The sequence below is a fragment of the Megascapheus bottae genome, chromosome 1 (assembly GCF_031878675.1).
Source record: "Megascapheus bottae isolate mThoBot1 chromosome 1, mThoBot2.hap1, whole genome shotgun sequence".
Taxonomy (NCBI): Eukaryota; Metazoa; Chordata; class Mammalia; order Rodentia; family Geomyidae; genus Megascapheus; species Megascapheus bottae.
Window position 1 is genome coordinate 68,512,801 of NC_143509.1, and position 21,333 is coordinate 68,534,133.

Consider the following 21,333-nt stretch of genomic DNA (forward strand, 5'->3'; position numbering starts at 1 on the left):
TTAAAACTTTTTTCCCATCTCTTTTAACCACCATCTATTACTATTATAGAGGGAAACTGCTTTCTTTTCCAGCAGGTAAAAGAAAAATAAGCAGCCACCAGAGCCTGACTTTTGGACGTGAGAGTTTTTCTTTTAGGATCAAGGGCTTGTGCGTCAGGATGAGTGATGTGGCCTGGGTGATTCGGCCACAAATTCAAAGGCCTCGTCTATGTGGTGTCACATCTTGAACCCATTTTTCAAGCACGTTAAACCCAAGTGTAGTGCAGAAAGGTGTGTCTCTAGAGTAGTCACATATCAGGTTGGTGGGGGGGGGGGGGAGTGTCCTGGATTTTCTAACTCACTGCTGAGATCCATTTGCCAGGAAGTCCCTGCCAGGTCTTGGTGTTGCATACATTAACGAAGTGTTCGCCGTCACCCAGGGACCCAGTTTGATCAAACTCCGTCCAGAATAGGAAACTATCCAAGAACAAAGTAAGAAAGGTGGGCCGGAACCGCCTCTGAGAGAAGGAGCTGAGGCCAGGGAAGCCATCCGAGCCCACCAGCGCCCCATCAGGGTCCAGAGTGGAAGAGAGCTGCAGGCAGGGCCCGGGTACCGCCCTGTCCCCGTGGGTGCCCTGGGGACCTGCTGATCCCCTGGAAGGTGTAAAGACGGGGCTGGGCCATGGGCTGCCAGAAAGGGGCGCAGGTGAGAACCGAGGACAGCCTCGGTCCAGACTCTGGAGGAAGAGAGAGAGAGAGGGAGGGAAGGAGACGGGGGTCCGCCCTCGGGGCCGGAGGGAAGACGGCTACAGTGAGCCCAGCAAGCGCACCGGGAGTGAAAGCGGAACCTGGGGGAGCCGCGGGCGTCGCAGGGGTGTGTCTAATGCGGCTGGGGGGGGGTGTCCCCCCTCCCAATCCTGAGCGCTCACCATCACCCTCCCGCGGCGGACCAGAGCACAGAGCCCGGGGGAGCGAGCGCGGGGGCGGCGGGACGTGACCAGGCAGCGTGGCGCGCGCGCGCCCCGGCCGGGGAAGCGGGGATCGGCGGGCGGTGCAGGCGTTGGGGAGGGCGCCGCGTCCACAGCAGAGGCGGCGCGGTGGAGCGGAGTGCGCGTGCGCGGCTGGCGGGCGGTGGAGCGGCGGGCGAAGTGTGGCGAGGAGAGAGGAGAGGAGGGGAGGGGAGGGGGCCTCCCCGGACGGGAGAGGAGGGGGGAGGAAAGGCGGGATCGAGCGTGCGCGTCGCCGGAAAGCCTGGGCGGCCGCTCCCGCCTGAAACTGCTGCTGCTGTTGCTGCTGCTGCTGCTGCGGCGGCGGCGGCGGCGGCTGCGGGTCCTTCCTGGAACGGCGGCGGCGGCGGCGGCTCTTGCTCCAGACACCAGCCTTGGAGGTGGCGGCGGCGGCCACGACCCCCCGGCGGCTCGGACATGTGGCCCCTGGTGGCAGCGCTGTTGTTGGGATCGTCGAGCCTCGGTGAGTAAGTAGCTCCGGGGTTCCCGGAGCTCCGGGGCTCGGGGCTGGTACTCAGCGCCCCCGCAGGCGTCCAAGCTGCATCTCCCCCCCCCCTCCCGTCTCCACCCCCTCTCCCCGCTCCGCCGGCCCGGCAGCGCCCGCTGGGCGGCCAAGCCTGGGGAGGGGGTTGGGGGGGGGACGCGCGGGCCCCGCGCGCCCAGAGCGCCGGCGTGGGAGGGCCCAGTGGGGAATCGGGCACCCCCCCACCTCTCCGTCATCTTCCCCCCCCTTCCCGGGGAGGGGAAAGGTGGTGGAGAACGGGGCTCATCTCCCTTACCCCACCCGCACCTCCAAATGCGCACGGCGAGGAAGTCCTGCCACAGCCTTCCCTGTAGAGAAAAGCCCGAGGGCGAGATGGCAGGCTGGGGGGTGGGGTGGGGGTAAGGGGTCCAGCTGCAAAGACCACCCCCCCTTTGTCCTGCACCCCTCTGCTGCCTCGGTGCTTCCTTAGCTTGTGGGGTTGGAGAATGAAGACGGTCCCCGGGCCTCCTCATCGTGGAAGTGCGCATTTTGGCCAAGTCAACCCAGGAGGGGTTTTTGCCCCCCATCCCCAGCGCCTTGAGCATCTGGGGCGAAAAGGACGCGGCTAAGTTTCAGTCAGACCCCCAGCCTTTGCCCGAAGAATCTGCTGGGAGCTTATTTTGGTTATTATTATTATAATTTTTTCCCCTAAACAATCGTACTCTTACAAGCTTTCTGGAAACTCTTGGTGATCCCCGCGTACCATCAGCACTTCATTCAGCACGCCAACAGATCCCAGAATTGTAGGCTGAAGTTTGTTTTTTTTTTTTTCTCCCCCCCCCCCCCCCCCCGCATCTACGGAGAGCGTTTTTGTAAAAAAAAAAAAAAAAAAAAGTTATCCGGATTCCGCCTGAAATACGAAGCCAGTCAGCCTCAAGTCAAAAAAAAAAAAACAAAACCCAAAAAACATAGGTGCAGCGGGGGGGCAGGGGAGGGTTTGAGGTATCTTTTGACGTCAGAGATGTCCCCTCACTCCCAGCTTTTGGAATAGATCTTCCTTTCCAAATACGCATGCTTTTCTCCGCTTAAAACAAAACAAAACAAAACAACAAAAAAAGGAATCTTCCTGGCTCCACGGTGGTTGTCACAGTTCATCCCTACAAAGCCTTTGGTGAACTTTTCTTTTTCCTGTCCGAATTGAATTTGAACGGGAAGAACGGAAATGATTACATGCATCCTCGATCGCCAGTCATCTCAGGTTTAATTATTAGCCTCCGTGTACCATGCCTAAAGGCTTGGAACTCTTTCCAGGATGCTGTTAGGTCCTCGACCGGCCCTGTCCTCTCTCCAAACGCCCTGGATGCTGCTGAACTGTTAATAATCAGGATCTCTGTGGTCTAGATGGCTTGATTACACCCTCCCCCCCATCATCTTTAGGGTGCTTGTTGCCACTGAGATCATTATAGCTAAAATGATACTGCTTTCCGGTACCTGTTGTGTAAGAGGAAGGCTTTGGTGTTGAGCCAGATACACATTTGTGTCAAAATGTCGCTGATTCACACTGGATGTCAAACCTTGTTTACAGGATAGGACGTGTAAATCATGCATTATTAGTATTTCTTTTTTAAACAAGTCTCAGTTTCAAGTAGACTAAAAAACAAACTGTTGGAATGGTATTTTGGTGGATATGAAGTCTGGTAGGCCTTCTTTAGTTGCAGTTCACATTTAATTTACCACTCTTTTTGGTACAATATCAGTTAATAGGATTCTCGAAAGAATCGTTAAAATTAAGAATTTGTGGCATTCTATTTGCTAATAGGATCCTAAAATCACTAAGCTACAGGCAGTGTGCATTTTAGTTGTGCTTGGTGTTAAATAGAAAAGGGGATGTGATTATTTGTCATAAGGTAAAATGGAATTTTGTGAGTTTAATGCTCAAAAGAGCATGTGTGGAGTCACGCTGACAGCCTCAGAACACTAGTAACTATAATGCAAGGGATTTAGAAGGAGATTGAATTGAAAATCTAGCGTAAGTCAGTCCTCGATGTGTACATTGACTGGTACTGCAGTTTGTGTTTGCTTTTAGTTTCATTTATGATAGAACTAGTAGTAATCAGGTCATTTCGTTGTAACCTTTATAGTTTCATTGACCTTCATGGTATAAGAAGTTATCTTAGATACCCCCTTTTAGCCAATTAAAGGGAGACTGAAGCCTACTGTAAGGATTTACAAGCTAACCGAATGAATGGCTGTTCCTCCCCCATAAGTCCAATTATACTTAGTTTAAAAGCACATCAGCAGTTCCAGTGGTGATCACTAACTAGCATATACAACACTAAATAAATAATGTCATTGGTACAGATGAACTGTCTAATGGTTGAATGATTTTTCTTTGTTCAAAGTGACTTTTGAAAATCAGGCATAGAAAAAATGATTTAAAAAATTGATTGTGTGAGTCTAGTAGTAACTTGGCATGTTTCAGTGAGTGTGTTTTGTTGTCTACTGAAGAATATATTGTGTGAACCCCAAGTTGCCATTTTAAGGAAGCAAATGCTATGTAATGTCCTTGTTGATGGGCCCCAGAAGTCTGGAGACAGAGTGTTGCAGCATCACGTGAAATGCCCACCATTAGAGTGCTTCCTCAGGCTGCCATCTGTGTATTCTGGAGGTTTCTTCTCTTTACCACTGAGGTGTTAATGGGGTATTGAAAGGCCGCATTCTAAAGATGAAAAACAGCTGCCCAACCCCCACCTATTGTAAACACTAAATCCAAAATGATCACTTAAAAAACAAAAAAGAAGACAAAGCTAAGTCTGCATCCTTTTATGTGAATTCAGCTGTCTAGCTGGTTTTTATAGCGTTGTTTATTTTTTTTAATACAGTAATGTACTTTTTGTGACATAAATTTAAGGCAACCATTTTACCTGTCTTTGTCGTTTAAGTTTTTGCTGTCATAGCTTTTTATACAAGATACATTATGTCTTAGCCTATCTAATGTAATGCACTCTTGGGTTATAAAGTCACTTTCACTTTGTGTACTACTGCTAGATATTTATTCTGTGATAAAAGAACAAGAATAGTAGTGTAGGATCAATTTGACCAAATTCATAGTGGTATTAAAGTGAAATACATAGAGCACAGAGGAAATTTAATTCTCATAGACTAAGAGAAGAGCCCCTGGACCTCTTTGTGGTCTACATGAGTTGAAGCAGGAAGCTGAAGCCCCACCCTCCCTTTCAGTATTTCATTCCAGATCTTTAGAGCCAGTTGCACAAGATTCACAATCTGGTTAAGTCTAACATCTGAGCTTTAGTTTGGCAGAAATGTGCATGCTTGAATAGCCATCATATTGATAGGTTAAAACACAGGGAAAAGGTTTATAAGTACAGGACTGTCTGAATTGCTTTTTTTCATTTTTAGCATTTTTCATTCCCCTGGACTCCCCCCCCCCCAACCCCATCTCTTGACAATACATGTTTTAGTTTCCTGATATGAATTTTGTAAAACTATAAGTTAGTTATTCAAGGGAGTTACACTATTGGAATTCTACCCTGCATATACCATACCATAATTTGTTTGTATATCATATATGAATATGACCCTATGTGTTTTCATCTGTTTGTAATTTAGATCTAATTCCTGCATATGTTTCTCTGAGCTGACTTATTTAATTCGCTTAGCATAATTCTTTCCAGGTCCACCCATTTCCCTGCAAATATTATTCTTCTTGATGGATAAGTAAAATTCCAGTGTATGTGTTTGTGTGTGTGTATTATATATTCATGAGTGTGTGTACATGTGTGTTATGTGTTATATGTACAAATATGCACATATATGTATATGTATATACCTGTACACACATGTATGACATTTCTTGTTTTATCCCTCAGTGGTACTAATAATAATGTACTTAAAGTTCTTGTGAGATTATAATTCAGGCTGATACTGATTTAAACTGCTTTGCTCCTGTGATTCTGTATTGACCACTTCCATTTTCACATGGAATACTTTGAATCTAGCAAGTCAATAACAACACTGTGCCCCAGTGTTGAAGCCCCCCACTGAGGAGAGATCTGACTAGATATCCCTTTCTGTACAATACCTTGATTCTATACATAACCTGAGATCCCAGTTTTTCATCACAGGTACTAGTCCTGAGAACAAAACTTGGTAATATTAGTTTCTGATAGGAAGGTATTTTTCTACCTTTTGTGCTTGGTTTATCTTAGTAGCTTCAGGAACTTCCCACTTCATCCCAGAGCAGGGATTCTGAGTGTATAACCAACTTCCCATCTGCCATGAAAATAGTGAATGGTTTTGATGCTCAGCTGCCCTCTCCTTGTTAAACTAACTTGAATATCATACCCAGCTTCTTCTCATTTGCTTTCTCACTTGTAGGAAGATTTTCCTCATCTATCCAATGGAATGCAGCCACCATCTTGAAGATCTTTAAAGTCAACTTGTTCTTCAGTCTTGCATCTTAGATTATTCCCTTTCCATTAATTCTTTTCCCCAAACTAAGAGCCCTGTTCAATTTTTACTCCATATTAAAAAAAACAACAAAAACCAAAAGTTCTTGCCCTTGTCCTCTCCTCTACTCATTTAATTGTTAACTTTTTCCTTCCTTCCTTCCTGCCAGAGCTATAAGAGAATCACTTCTGCTTCTTTTATTCACTTTCCCAGTGCAATTTCCATGATTCATTGTGGCCATTGATACTGCTACAAATTTTTTTAAAACTAATTTTCACATAGCGGCTATTTTTACATAGACTGCTTATAGACATGAATTGTGTCCACATTAAGACCCTCCCTTGGTCCACAATGGTATTCCTTGACTTATTCCCATTTGACTCTTAGCTCCACAAATATTGGTGTTTCCCTAAGAGTTTACCCTCTGCCACCTGCTCTGACCACTTCACAAAGAGTCTCTATTCAGTCTTCCTTACTCATGATTTCAGTTGCCAGCTACATTCCTGGTGACTACCAAGTTTTTATAATGCTGGTCTTTTCTCTTAAAGCCAGATCCATATGTTTGGAGATCTACCAAACATCTCTGCTTCATTGAACCCTTGGTATTTTAGTAATCAACTATGAAATGTTGAGACCCTGATCTTCCCAGATCTTCAAGCTTCTCCCTCCATAATTAATCCATAACCAAACTAGTTCTTCATACTACTTTGGTTAACCAATTTTCATTTTCTCTTTATAATCTTCCCCACCTCCCACATCTGAGTTCTGTTGATCTTACTGCTTTCGTTTTTCTTGCCATTTTAGGCCTTTTCTCTAGTTGTCATATATCTGGACTCTTGCAGTAGCTCTGAAATGAGTGTCCCTTCTCTGCGCTCTTCTTGACCTTACTTAATCCCCCTTTCATATCACTGCTAATGTTATTATTAACATGAAAATAAATCTGAGTGGTTCACAGTTGCTTCTCTTATCAAGTCTAAACTTTTCAGCATGTCCTTCAAGGAAGTTTAGAGTCCTCTTGCTAATCTTTCCTACAGAAGGGATTTTCTTTACCATATTCACTAGAGCTCATTTGAATAATTTTCCCTTACTCATTTTCTTGATTCCTGGATGTACACATTACTAACTCTTCTGAGGAAGTCACACGCCTCTCAACAATCCAAGTCATCCTTGAAAGCTCAGTTCCAATATTGCCCTCTAATAAGTAACTTTTTGAGGAAATTTTTAATTCCAGTGTGTGATAGCATGATATTTTCCATTAAAAAGCATTAGTCTCTAGGCTGAATGGAAGATTTTCTAGAAATGTGGAAGAGTGGATCCTCTCTCATATGACTTTGAATTTGTTCTTTCTTGAAAGTATGGCATATATACAATGGGATTTTACTCATCCATTAGGAAGAATATTAGAACATTTGCAGTGAAACCGATGAATATGAAGATTATGCTAAGTCAAGTCAAGCTCAGAGGTACAAAAGGTGAATGTTGTCTGTCATGTGGAAGTTAGATCTATATTGTAAATGTATTTGAAAATATGTAAAGGTCATATGCAGATATATACAAACAAATTAACTAAAAGTATGGTATACACTGGGGAAGAGTCCAACATGTAAACTTGTATGGATAATTAACTGATAATTTACCAAAACAAATACCAGAAAGTTGAATAATGTGTTAGGGAGAGAGCAAGCAACAAGATGATGGGGCCAAAAGACAAGGAGAAACTGAGGGAGGGGTTGACAATGTGCAAAAGGAAATGTAGTCAGGTGCTGGTAGCTCACCCCTATAATTCTAACTTCTCAGAAGGCTGAAATCTGAGGATCACAATCAAAAGCCATCCTGGGCACCAGAAGCTTTGTGAGATTTTTATTTCCAATTATCCACCAGAAAGCATATGAGTCGAGGCAGAATAATAAGAAAAGAAAAAAAAACATTATTAGAAGTCCCTTGTAGGGAAGAAGGAAGGGCAGCATCCCCTCTTCTCTGGGTAGTGTTTCCCAGTTGCCTCTGGGTAGACCCTGGTGGCCAGGGCTAACTGTGCGGGTGGGTCTAGGAGTTCTCTTCTTCTTGCTTGGATGATGGCCTACTTGGTGACTTTGCTTGTTGCTGGAATGGCATATCTGAATTGACTGAGCCCCACATTGGTGGGGGAGGCACCAGACTAATTGAGAGTTTTTGCCTGTAGCCCCTTTATATTTCCAACTGAAGCAACAAGGACATCAATAAAAATAGTTTTAAGTGGGGCTTACCTGGAAATTAATAAGAATAAAAGTTGGGCCAAGAGCCTAGTTTAGTGGCAGAGTGCTTGCCTCTACTGCACAAAGCCTTGAGTTTTATTCCTTGGTACCACATACACAGAAAAAGCCAGCCGTGGCTCAAGTGGCAGAGCGCTAGCCTTGAGCAAAACTGTGTCCAAGAACAGTGCCCAGGCCATGAGTTCAAGCCCCAGGACTGGCAAAAGAAAGAATAAAAGTTAGGTTTGACCAATAAATACTTGTAAGAGTTAGTTATCTTTCTGTGGGTCTGACTGTAAATTCAAATCTGTAAAAACAAATCTGTAAAAACAAAACTCAGTAGCAGTCATGATTAAACAGGATAGTTAATTTTTAACAGAATCTAGCACTTTAGGATACTAAATAATGGAAACTATTGTCAGCTCCTTATCCAAGGCAGCTTACATACTTGGGAAACAGACATATTGGACAGCAAAAAGAATAGCATTTGAGTCAAAAGGCATTCCTTTGAAAGACCTTGCCATAAACAAACACTAGAAAAACAAAGCCTAAAAAAACATACTTTTGTTAATAAACAGGATCTCTTACAGTATGCATAAATTGACATGTTAAATTGGAACCTCTTTGTATAATTTAAAGGCTTTCATTTTAATTTTCTTTGTTAAATTTATATTATAAACATGTTGATTTTGACATTAGGATTTGAACTCAGGGCCTAAGTGCTCTACCACGTATGCCCTTTTGACTTATGTTTTAGATAGCATCTCACTAACTTCTACCCTAGCCAACTTCAAACTGTGATCTCTCCCAATTTCACCTCCCAGCTAGCTGGGATTACAGACTTCAGTCAATCACCATCTCTGGCCTACAGTTTTAAATTTAGGGGAAATGTATTAACAACAACCTTTTAGACACTTGGAAAGATTTGCAACAAAGACGTTGTTTATGAAGAGATTACTTAAAGCAGCTATTACAATCTTCAGTACTGGATCTGGTGACAGCACTGTAGGGTGCTTGCTACCTGAGCAGAAGGGAAGGTACAAGAGCAGTTGAGTGGTGTTAGAGAAGGGGGACACTCATTCCACTGGTGCTATGTCAGGAAGAGCTGAGGAAAGCAAACTGTGGTGGCAGTTTTATTGAGGTCTTCCCTCATGTATGAGAGGAGCTACAGCAGAGAGCTCCATTGTCTCCTTCAACCTTAACTAAATCGCTATAGGGGAGATGGTGGCAGATGGTGTCACGGTTTAGGTTTTGTAGATGAAGACACTGAGGTACTGGGGTTATCAACAACTGTAGGATGCTAGGACCCCGTCTTGAACCAGGATCTGGCTGCCAAGTGTGTGTGCTCTTACCCGCTACACTGACTATCCTGGGAAGGGTGAAGACCTCCATGAGCAGGGGAGCAGTGTGTGCTGAGGCATGGGATGCAAGTGCGTTGGCTTGTTTGTGAGATTCAAGAATGTCATTATGATTGGAGCTTAGTTTGAAATGAGAAGAATGCAGGAGGGACTGCAAAGGATCTTGGAGGGCCTCATTTGTATTCTGCACTAAATACACTTAGAATCGGTTATTTAGCCTGGGAAGAGGGAGAGTGTTGTTAGGCACGGAGATGCACATTTGCATTGATGCTCTCGATGTATTATTTGGGAGACTGTGGGAAATACATTGGGTTTGGAGTGGAAAAACATTGAGGATGGAGACTGAGAGCCAGTTAGGAGGGTACAGCAGTAGTTTAAGAGAGATAGGATAAATGTCTAATTCATTCAAGAGACAGTTGACTTAGGAGCTATTAAGCAGGTTAAGCCTACCATAAGTATATGGCAGGGTTGAGGAGAGAGAGAAATTTAGCACGATTTCTTGGTCCAAATCTGGTTCACTGGTAAATATTAGAAAATAGTTGAGCAAGGCAAGAATTTTGGAGTTCAGTAAAGAGATATAGATTTTTTTTTTTTTTTTTTTTGCCAGTCCTGGGCTTGAGCTCAGGGCATGAACCCTGTCCTTGGACTTTCTCAAGGCTAGAGCTCTACCACTTGAGCCTCAGCACCACTTCCGGCTTTTTTTTTCTATGTATGTGGTACCAAGGAATTGAACCCGGGTCTTTGTGCATGCTAGGCAAGCGCTCTACCACTAGGCCAAACTCCCGGCCCGAGATATAGATTTTTGAACAAATGAACTTCAAAAAATTACCTTTAGGGCCTGTAGTAGAGCATTTGCATAGCAGGAACGAACCCCTGCGTTCCATTCCTTTGTTACCACATACACAGGAAAAGTGTTGCTGTGGCTCAAGTGGTAGAGCACTAGCCTTGAGAAAGCGCAGAGACAGTGCTCAGGCCCTGAATTCAAGCCCCAGAACTAGCAAAAAAGAAATATTATTTTTAAGTAGTTGTATATAGGAATTGCCATTCAACAAAGCAGTTTAAAAATACAGTGCATCTCAATGTCACCCTTTTCAGCATTATTACCCATCCTTCCCAACTCAGCCCTTCCCTCACTTTTCTTAATTTTGTAGGCTCTACATTGAGTTTTGTATGTTACCTTTTAAATAACGGCAGTAATTCAAACTAGAATGTATAGTGATGCAGGAGAGTGGGTAAGGTCTGCCTCTTAGAAGAAAATTGGGGCCTGTTTCAGTAGATATAGTTGTGAGTATTAAACAATGGAAGTGAGAAGAAATTAATGAATGCTGACAGTGGGAACCAAGGAATAGATTTCAGAAAGAAGCTCTTCTGCAGTGGAAAACGATGGAGGAGATTTCTAACCAAAGATCCATAGAGATCAGAGGAAAAGAGCAAGAACTCTAGGAAATTGAAACAGGAAGTGAACCATGCCTATTTGCTTTCTCACTGGGATCAATGGTGATTAGAGCAAGAGCTGGAGAGGTGGAATAATGGGGTTCAGAGGGGAAGCCTGGTGTGGAAGATAAAGATGTGCATATAGATCCTTGTCTTAAGAAAGGGATGAGAGGGGGTTGCAAGTTGGTGAATACTTGAGAGTTTTAAGAGTTTAAAAAACATACTTGAAGAAGGCACTGTGGAGGCTGATAGTCGACTCCAGACAGTCCTTGAGCTAGGTAGATCGGCAACCGAAATGGACACTAGCTCTCAGGTGCCTGCTTCGTTGCTGGAAAGGAGGAAAAGAGGTCTGGGCAGCTGTAGGTGGGAAGTGTTGGAAGCTTTTGGCTTCTCCACTGAAGGAATGCATTTGAAGTAGAAAAAGGAGAAGGGGAAGATTTCTAGGAAGTACAGGAGGAGAGGAAGTAGGAGGATGGCTTAAAAAGCGCTGTTCAAAAGGAGACAGAATTTACGTGGAACATGGAAAGAAGTGACTGGCAGACAGCATTCTGTGGTTCTCAGCAGCAGCATCCTTTCTGAGAAGTCTGTAAACAGATGTCTGCTGCCCGTACACAGCATTTAGTTCATTAAAGACATTCTGAGGGGGTGTGAGCTCTCATGATTTCCCCATGGAAGAACTCCTAAGCTCTTGAAAGATAAGTCTCGGCTTTTTGTCCATCCTGTCATAGTGTTTCGTATCTGTTACTCTCAGCACATGTTGGTTGTGTTGTACAGTTTCTGAGCTGAGCTTGTGTGCTGTGACAACAGGATGCAGCTCCACAGCTGTGTTAGGGCTGTGGTTTGGGATCTGTGTTCACGGACCTCTTGAGGACCAATGCTTTTTGTTGTTTGATAGGACACAATGTTTCCTTTTAATTGGCTAATTTTTCTGTATGTCTGGCCTTCTTCCTGGTAAGATCTATCTATAATCTGATTGAGATTGTTCTCAGCATATCTGGTTCATGAGGAATTTTCTTGTTATCTGGGGTTCTTTAGGTACTCCACCATTTCCCATCTTTCCTTCACTTTACTGTTTCGTCAGGAGACAGCAGTTAGGTCACTGTAGTACTTAGAAGTTTGGGTTTTGTTGATTTGTTCTTTTAATTTTCAGGTTCTCAACTCCTATAACCACACTTCTCATCCTTTTGGGTTTTTTTTTTTTGTTTTGTTTTGTTTTTTGCCAGTCCTGGGTTTGAGCTCAGAGCCTGAGCACTGTCCTTGGACTTTCTCAAGGCTAGAGCTCTACCACTTGAGCCTCAGCACCACTTCTGGCTTTTTTCTATGTATGAGGAATTGAATCCCGGCCTTCGTGCATGCTAGGCAAGCACTCTACCACTAGGCCAAACTCCCAGCCCCACCCTTTTGGTTTTCAGTTTAGTTTTTAGGTGGTGTCTCATGCTTTTTCTCTGGGACAAAATGCCTCATCCCATTGCCCCCCAAGGAATTATCAATGTGTATCACCACAACCGGCTTCTTTGCTGAGATGGAGTTTCAATAGCGTTTTGCCTAGGCTGAACTTAAAGCACAGTCCTCCCATCTCTGTCTCATGAGTAGTTAGGATTACAAGCCTAGACCACTGGACCCTTCAGTTACTTAGTAGTTTTTCTTTCTTTTTTTTTCTAGAGGATGAAGTTCTAAGTAATATCTCAGTGATATTTTTATACTACCCCTACTTATTAATTACTAGGGCAAAGGTTCTTCAAATAATGGTGTATCAAGTCAGTTTTGCTTTAAATTTTGCTAACAGTATTTTTTTAAAAAAATGCTTCATTTATGGAATCTTTTTAGGATAAGAACTAATGCAGTGCAGTTAGTTCTTTCTCTAGTTGTTAGAACATTTAGTTTTTGAGGAGAAGTTATGACAGTTTGGAGTGTTTGCCAGCCACTTCTTCCTTACTCCAAGCCTCCTCAAAAAGTGACAGAATGACTGAGCTTCACTTGTGGCTTAACTAAAGAATAATTTTTAAATTACCCACACAAAATCTTTACATTTTGAAATAGCTCATACAGACATAGAATGGACATGTCAAGAGTTTGGATTCAGACATTAATTCAAGATCAAACTAGTAAGAAGACAAAACCCTTTTAAAGGGAACTTAGAAGAGTAGATACATTTATAGGCAAGCTGTAATGCTGAAAAGAATTTTACTCATGGAGAAAAGATTAGTTAGTAGCCTCAAGGCAGTAAAACGAACTATTTTGGAATTCTCTTTCCCCTGACGGAAATCAGTGGCACAGCAAAATTTGTATCTCGGTAGGTATGAGTCATTTGCATTGCCTTTACATTTAAACAACTTATAAAATCATGACAAAGTCAGTGGGGTAAGACCCAGGTCTCTAGAGATGGCAGAAATTCCAAAGCCTCTGTGAGTCCATACTCCACACCCCTCTGACAGGACACTTCGCATCCACTTTTGGCCCCTCTAAAAAGCTTTACTGCATTTTCCACCACTTGCCTTTGTTTGTGCTTCCAGCATCACCTCTCCTTGCACACTCATTTTTCTATCTCACTTATCTCAGGGGAAATAATTCACAGCTCCAAGATTTTAGAGAGTTTTGCATGGGGCTTCTTTCTAGTTGGCTAGCTAGAAATAAAAAGAGAAAAAAGCTGGATACCTACAGGCTGTTTCAAATGGCAAATCCTCAGGAGTATAAGAATTTGGCTCAGTCAGAGAAGGTCCAGATCATTACACTAAATGCCAGATTGTTTTCTTTTTGCCAGTTCTTGGGCTTTAACTCAGGGCCTGAGCACTCAACTTGGGCTTTTCCCCTCTACCACTTGAACCACAGCACCATTTCCATCCTTTTCTATGTATGTGGTACCTAGGAATTGAACTTGGATCTTAGTGCATGCTAGGCAAACATTCTACTACTAGGTCAAACTCCCATTCCCCCAAATTGTTTTTATAGTATTGCTTTACATTGTTATAACAGTATTGTTTAGGGATGTTGTAAGTGTAGGTGTGCCTGTATGTTTTCTCCTTGGGTGCTTATCATGGGTCTAGGGAGTCACCTGGCATTCTGTTATGATCCTTTTACTTATAGAGTAAATCAGTGTATAGAAAAGGGAATCACTTACTGTTAGATACCAGAAAATGGCAGTGCTAAGAGTTTTACTTGAAGTTTTTTGACCATAGTCCAGATTGTATTCCATTGTGCATTTTGTTGTATTGAATTCTTCAACTTAATGGTTATTTATTGGATAATAGCTATTCCTTGAATGCAAACATCCCATGTCTGTGATTTTAATTATAATTTATATAGAAGGAAGAAATCTCTCTTATCTTTGTGTCTGTCTCTTTCTCTCTTTCTCTCTGTCTCTCTCTGTCTCTGTCTCTCTCTGTCTCTCTCTGTCTCTCTCTCTCTCTGTCCCCCTCCCTCCCTTTCTCACCAGTACCTGGGTTTGAACTCAGGACCTCAAGCTTATTCAGCTTGTTTTGGCATATGACTTCTCTCATGAGCCGTGCCTCTATTCCAATTTTTTTGCTAGTCAATTGGACAAGGAGTCTCAAGGACTTTTCTGATTGCACTGCTTTGAACTCTAATCTTCCAAATCTCAGTCTCCCAGTTAGGTTTAATTACAGGCATGAACCACTAGCACCAAGCTAGAAGGAAGAAATCTTAAAGATGAGTTATTACCCATTAACATTTTGTTTTCATATTTGGAGGAAAATTTCAATCATCTACTTAGTTTTCTGAAAAGAGTTGCTAAACGACTGAATAATATGGACATCTAGCATTTCTCCACATTTTTTGGTACATTCTAGTTGAATAGTGATCACTTACATTTATTCACTCAGACTGTCCTGTTTAATGGGGGTAGTTTCTATCATTGATGGAGAGCTCTCCTTCCTGCCAAACCTTAGTAGTGTCTGCTCATGGTTTCAACTTGTTCCCCTGTTTTCTGAGTGCTTAAGGTTTCACGGAGGAAGAAACAGCTGTAATTTACCTTTGGAAATTGTCTGTAGTTTCTGTGAAACATGGAGCTGGGAAAATGTCATTCAATTGTATGTAATCCTGTGTAAGACTTGCATACCAAACATCTGTTGCTGTATATTTTGCAGTAAAGAAATAGCCACAGAGAATATTTTTTCTTATTAGTATTCTCAAGAGTTTCCATCCTGGTGGAAAGATGTGATTTGATTCATCTGACTTACTTTGTATATAAAGTATAGTAGAACTGGCCTGCTTTTTTTTCTTTTGAAATGCAGCATGAGGAAAGAGATAAATTTCATATCAGTTTAACAAGTTCTATTTAGAAGAAGTATATAGAAGTTGAACAGAATATAATGGCTTTGCTTGGGTTTTCTGTTCAAAAATTTTTGTGGTAAGGATAGTATTTTTCCAACTTATATCAGTAGGCAGAAATGATTACTTCAGAGCTTTCAAAGCTAGATGCTATACCTTGCATGTTCTAATACCATTGCTGAATTTATTTCCAAGATCATGGTAATGTATAGTTTCTGTACCTGAGAATGATAAGGAAGTTACAGTGTTGTCTACCAACTGTGGAATGATTTTTTTTTAATCTTTGAAGCTAATGAACAGTAAAATCTTATATCAAGTTTGCTATGCAGAATTCAATCAAAACATTTACTGTGAGATTTCTTTTTTCCCCAAATAATGCTATTTTCCCAAGTTACTGCCTTTTGAATCACTATATATAGATATATATCTAATGCATTTTTAGTACTGTGCGACCCTTCAAATCACCAAATTTTGAACGTCACAGTAAGGGAAATTAATGACTAGAAAATGCCAGTTGTTCTAATGTCATCATAATCTGAACCCATCTCTAATTTAGGATATATATCTTTATAGTATATATTTATAGTTTCAATCTTTATACTCTCTTTGTAACTAATGGAATACTTCTCTCTCTTTTTTTTAAATCTTTTCTAGGTTCAGCTCAGCTACTATTGGATAAGACCAAATATGTAGAATACACCACTTGCAATGAAACTGTTGTCATCCCATGCTTTGTCACTAATGTGGGAGCGCAGAGCCCTGCGGAAATGTTTGTCAAGTGGAAATTTAACAGAACATACATTTTCATCTATGATGGAAATCGAAATAATTCTACCGCATATAACAACTTTTCCAGTGCCAAAATCGCAGTCTCAGAATTAATCAAAGGAGATGCGTCTTTGAAGTTGGATAAGGCCGATGCTGTTTTAGGAAACTACACATGTGAAGTCACAGAATTAAGTAGAGAAGGTGAAACAGTTGTTGAACTAAAGTATCGTGTTGGTAAGTGAAGTTGTTTGGAAATGGTTTACCCCCTTTGAAACTATGGAAACTTGAATGCCTCTGTGGCAGTTCTGGGAGATGGAAGAGGTGATTATATCATTGAGAGGGTTAAGCCTTTCTCATGGGAATGAGTAAGCCATGGGAAGGGGCTTGCAGTAAAGGAATCCCTCACCGCTGTGCCATGTACTGTCTTCTTCTTCTCTCCTTCTCCATGTAATGAGGCAGCACAAGGCTGCCTCAGATGCTGTCCCCAGAAGCTGGACAGATGTTATGATATTCTCTGATTCCTCAGCTTAAGAACCATGAGCCAAAGTAAAGCTCCCACCGGTATTCTGTGTGAGCAAAGAAAACTGACCTAACTAAGGAAGACAGCATGATTTCTATAGACATTTCCTTTTTATTTCTACTGCTACATCTGATGCTATTAGAAAGTAAGCAAAATGGCACTAGAAACTCCTTTTGAACCTGAAAGTAGACTATTAACTGAATTAGTGATTAGCACTCTTTTAACATGAATTCTATCTCATTTGCTCCTTACCTTTTTGCAAGAAAATCTATTGAAGGTTTGTTCATTTGTATACTGTGTAGTTCTCAAACTCTTGATCTGAGGACTCTTCTGTTTGGTCACTGGATTCTGGATAATTACTCTGCATTTCTGTTGCTGCCATCAAAGTACTTTGTGTTCATGTGATTATTTCTTTTTGAGCCTCTTTTCAGTTAACCACTTTTAATTTGTTTTGGTTTTTAACCTTCCACTGGGCTGAGGATTGTGGAAGTCCAGCTCCCACTGAAGGGGATAAGAGGGGAGGATCAGGAGATTAAAGATGAGATTATTGGGGATGATTCCTGGAGGTTTCTAGACTAATCTTTTCTCTGGTGTTCTTTTTCCTAGCCAAAATGTAGGGGAAGAACTAGGGATTCAACTGAATGGTCTGAAGTTCTATTATTTGTTTCTAGGTATGCTAGTATAAACTGTACACAAGAGCATTCTGACTTTTTAAAGCTTTGTTTAGATTCATCAGGCATTACTGCTCTTGACATTGGCTATGCTTTGAGAACCTCAATGCTCTAAGTTCTAGAATAGTTCTGTCCTTCTCTCCGTCTGGATTTCACTGTTATAACGTGTTTGTTTCCAGATTGGGAATGGGGGATTTGATTTGATGAAATATTTTGACATGGCTCCGGTCTCAATGGAATTCTGAGTAACATATTCTGTTTGGCAACTTATCCATTCACCTGTGTGATCCCGAGAAGTTTCAACTCTGAGTCTCAGTGGCCTCACCTTGAAAATGAGAGTGAAAGTACACAGCTGATTTTATGATCTACAGAACCTGATGAGCAGCAAATGAGAATCCTTCCTGTGGAAATTCTTAGCAAACCTATGTGTGTGTATGCTGCAAACATTGTGTGTTTTCCTGTAATACTTACTTTATAGGGTAGTGGTTTGCTTCCTGGTATTGGGAGATGGAGGAGTGGACAGGGGTGTCCCCTAGACAAGGAAAATTTGAAAGGCTTTTCTGCTCAGAAATCTCACTTAAATTATAATTGACATTTGGGCCAATGAACCCTCTTTAACTGTGTCCCTTTGAGGAAGGTCTTGTCAGTCATCCATATGCACTAGGATGGCTAGAGGGTGATGTTCTTACCCCCAGTGGACATTTGATAAGTCTCCAGGGAATGAAAGAATGAGAAATGGGGCCTGGAGACTTGATGATGTGAAGGACTGCCAATGACAGATAGAATTGAGCAGCCAGTGGATGGAATGAAGGTGGATGGAGAGGGAAAGCTGGTAGCCCAGATAAAAACACATTTTATAATTTTGTATGTAATTTTTTCTTTGTTTCCTAAATACCCTATGGAAATAGGAGACGAGTTTACGTTTGGAGGAACCAAACGTTACTTTTTATAGAGAATTTTACAAGGGGTTTGAGACATTGGCTTTATATCTATCTTTACTTAAAAAAAAAAATCATTGTTTCACAAGAAGACTAAAAGGTATTGTGTGCCCTTCCTCCATTTCCCCCAGTGGTCATGTCTTACACAACTGTAGCAATGTCACAACCGGCAAATTCACAGTGTATGCCACTTCTATGTGTCTATATTTGTGTGAGCACTAATACCTTAGGACACAGAGCTCTTCTGTCAACACCATGTCTGCCTCATGCTAACCCTTAGGAACCCTTCCCCCACTCCTAGCCAGGAAAACACTAATTTGTCCTCTTCATTGTTCAACAGTGTTGATGAAGTTGTTCAATAGATGACCTATTGGGATGACTTTTGGCTTTTTCACTTTGAGATCTATCCATGTACCAACAGATAATTGTACTTTTTGTTGTTGTTTTTTTTTTTCCTGCAGAATTATCATCTGTTGTGTGGGATTATAATAGTTTACCACTTACCTGTTGCAGGACACTTTGATTATTTCCAATTTGAGTCTGATAAATTATGTTTTGAACAATTGTGTGCGGGTTTTTGCTTAGATATATATTCTATTTCTATATGATCAGAGCCTATGTGGATGTAATTATTGGATTACATAGTAAGTGCATGCTTAGTATGTTTTAAAAAACTGAACAGTGATTCAGAATGCCATTCTATAGTAAATAAAAGTCTTCTAGTTTTTCTGTCTTTGTTATGATCACTTTTGGTTTTGTTTTTTGCCAGTCCTAGGGCTTGAGCTCTGTGCATAGGTGCTGTTTCTGAACTTCGTTTTGCTCAAGGCTAGCTAGTGCTCAACAACTTGAGTCATAGTACCATATCCAGCTTTTTCTGAGTAGTTTATTAGAGGTAAGAGTCTCTGGACCCTTTCTTTACCAGCTGATTTTCAGATCTCAGCCTCTTGAGTAGCTAGGATTACAGGATTACAGACATGAGCCACTGGCAATCTGGCTCCAACCTTTTTTTTTTTTTTGCCAGTCCTGGGCCATGAACTCAAGGCCTGAGCACTGTCCTTGGGCTTTCTCAAGACTAGAGCTGTACCACTGAAGCCATTGTACCTTTTCCAGCTTTTTTTCTATATATGTGGTACCAAGGAATTGAACCTGGGTCTTTGTGCATACGAGGCAAGCACTCTTACCACTAGGCCAAACTCTTGGCCCCTGGCTCCAACCATTTTTAACTGGGAAAAAAAATCCCACAGTATTAAAATCCTCTATATAAAAAAGATTGAATGGGTAGGACTGCTACTGAGGAATATATTTTCGTTACAACAATTATATTTACCCATCTTGTGTACTTTGGGGAGTTTGGCATTTTTATTATGCTTTTGATTTTATGTTTTTGCAAAAGTACATATAAAGGATAAACAGAATCTCTTAAGAGGTAATTGTAATAGAAATCCCTCAATAGGTAGTCAGCAGAATTTAGGTAGTGGTGATTTTTATTTACTATTTGAGTACTAGGGCTGAGTAGGTAAAAAAAAACTATCTTTGGGACACAGTTTATGTCTCTGTCATCAGTGCACCATCCATTGCTATGAGGAAAAATGCAGAACTTGAATTTTAAAAGCTGGTAGTGTTTGCTTGCTTGCTTGTTTTTGGAGATAGGGTCTTGTCAGGTAGCCCAAGCTGGCCTAGAACTCAGGGTCCTTCTGCAGTAGCCTTCCAAGTGCTAGAATTACACTCATGAGGAGTCCTGCCTGGTTTAAACAGTTGTTTATTGATGCTTCCATTCTTCCTAACCTAAGAAAATTCAGCCACTCTGGCCCTTCATTTTTATCAGTAAACTGAGATGACCATCTCCATCACTGGAGGGTTGGAGTCACAAATAAGCTAATAGCTCTCTTCCTTCACAATGACTTACCGGCTGCCTACTGTGTGTTAGGTGCCACGCTGGCACTATGGATTTGAGATGATGAAAATGTTGTCCATGAGTTCAAGGAAGTGATTGGAGCACAAATAAGAGCAAAATGGTCTCACATCCACTTGAGCACATCCCAGATGCTTTAGTACATCATGACTTGTGCCCTCCAGAACTCGCAGCACATCACAATGCTGAGAGGCATCTTAGAGAAATACCGTGTTATCGCCCTCCCATGAGAGAATAGGAGTTAATACAATATGGCAATGCTTCATAACAAATCTAGGAGTGGTTTGTTAAGAAACATAGAAGTCCTGCCCCAGCATCTCAGTTGGCTCTTTATTGTTACTGTTTGGGGTTTGTTTTTGACACAGGTCTCTGTAAGAAGCCCATACTTCAGTCTCCCACGAGTGTGATTATAGCCATGCACCACCACCTCACCTGGCTCAGTTGATTCTTACAATTTAGAGAGAAGGGCTATACATGGTTGATGATGAGACCTATACTAGCAGAAGTCTTCAGCGATTTGAAACAGATTCAAGGCCATCCCACAGCCTCTCCTAATTACCATCAGGAAACTGAAGTATGAAACTGTGAGGTTCGGATCCTCCACCACTCCTAACTACCATCCGGTAATTTCCGCATGGTAGTTTAAAACAAAAGAGGAGAATGTAGTAGCTTGAATAAACCCTCAAGTGATTCTGATAAGCTGCAGTTAAGAGCCACTTACACAATAATATTTTGTCACTCTTTTGTCTCATTGAAATATCCACTTACGGTTCCCATTATTTCTCCATAGACGCTGGAAGCCATCCAGCCATGTTGTCTTCCTCACTATCTAGTTCATCAGTTACTTTTCTTACCATACCCCACATTGTTGGCCATTCCAAGTTGTTAAGCTATGCACTTGGTATGAGCAGACACTGTGACTTCCCAAGGTCTTGGTCTATTATCAGGCAGGTCCACGCCTTCCTGACACGCAGCTAGAACGTGTTATCTTGTAATTCTCACTTACTGGCAGGCTGCTGTATGTCTCCCAAGTTTATTCTTGTCTAGGGTACAAGTCTCCAATTATTTCAACCATTGCTGCTGGTTTCTGGATCCCAATTCTACTCATCTTCTTTTAGAACAATTCTCTATTGTGACATTAAATATTACATGTGAAAAAGAACTTGGGCAGCATTTGTTGAAGGCGTCCTCCCATCTCCCAAAGTGACTTTTGTCGTTACATTCTAACATATTCTGCTTCTCTGTAATCCATTCTCCATATGAATGACAAAATTTCTTTAAAGTCACTTGTCATTGGT

At 41.8% G+C, this 21,333-nt stretch overlaps 1 protein-coding gene across 3 annotated transcripts in view; it reads left to right on the top strand.

Annotated features, from left to right (window-relative positions):
* Positions 1 to 1,183: 1,183 nt before the first annotated feature.
* The window catches only part of Cd47 (CD47 molecule), a 50,744-nt gene continuing 30,594 nt past the window's right edge, over positions 1,184 to 21,333 (top strand). For 2 of the 3 annotated variants that reach the window (XR_016537910.1, XM_090346910.1), the window contains exons 1-2: positions 1,184 to 1,449; positions 15,881 to 16,228. Coding sequence is in view for 2 of the 3 variants with exons in the window: in XM_090346910.1 (XP_090203036.1) it covers positions 1,404 to 1,449; positions 15,881 to 16,228 (394 nt within the window). In the remaining variant the exon portion in view is untranslated. The remainder of the gene's footprint in view (positions 1,450 to 15,880; positions 16,229 to 21,333) is intronic. The other variant, XM_090346902.1, reaches the window with a different exon arrangement.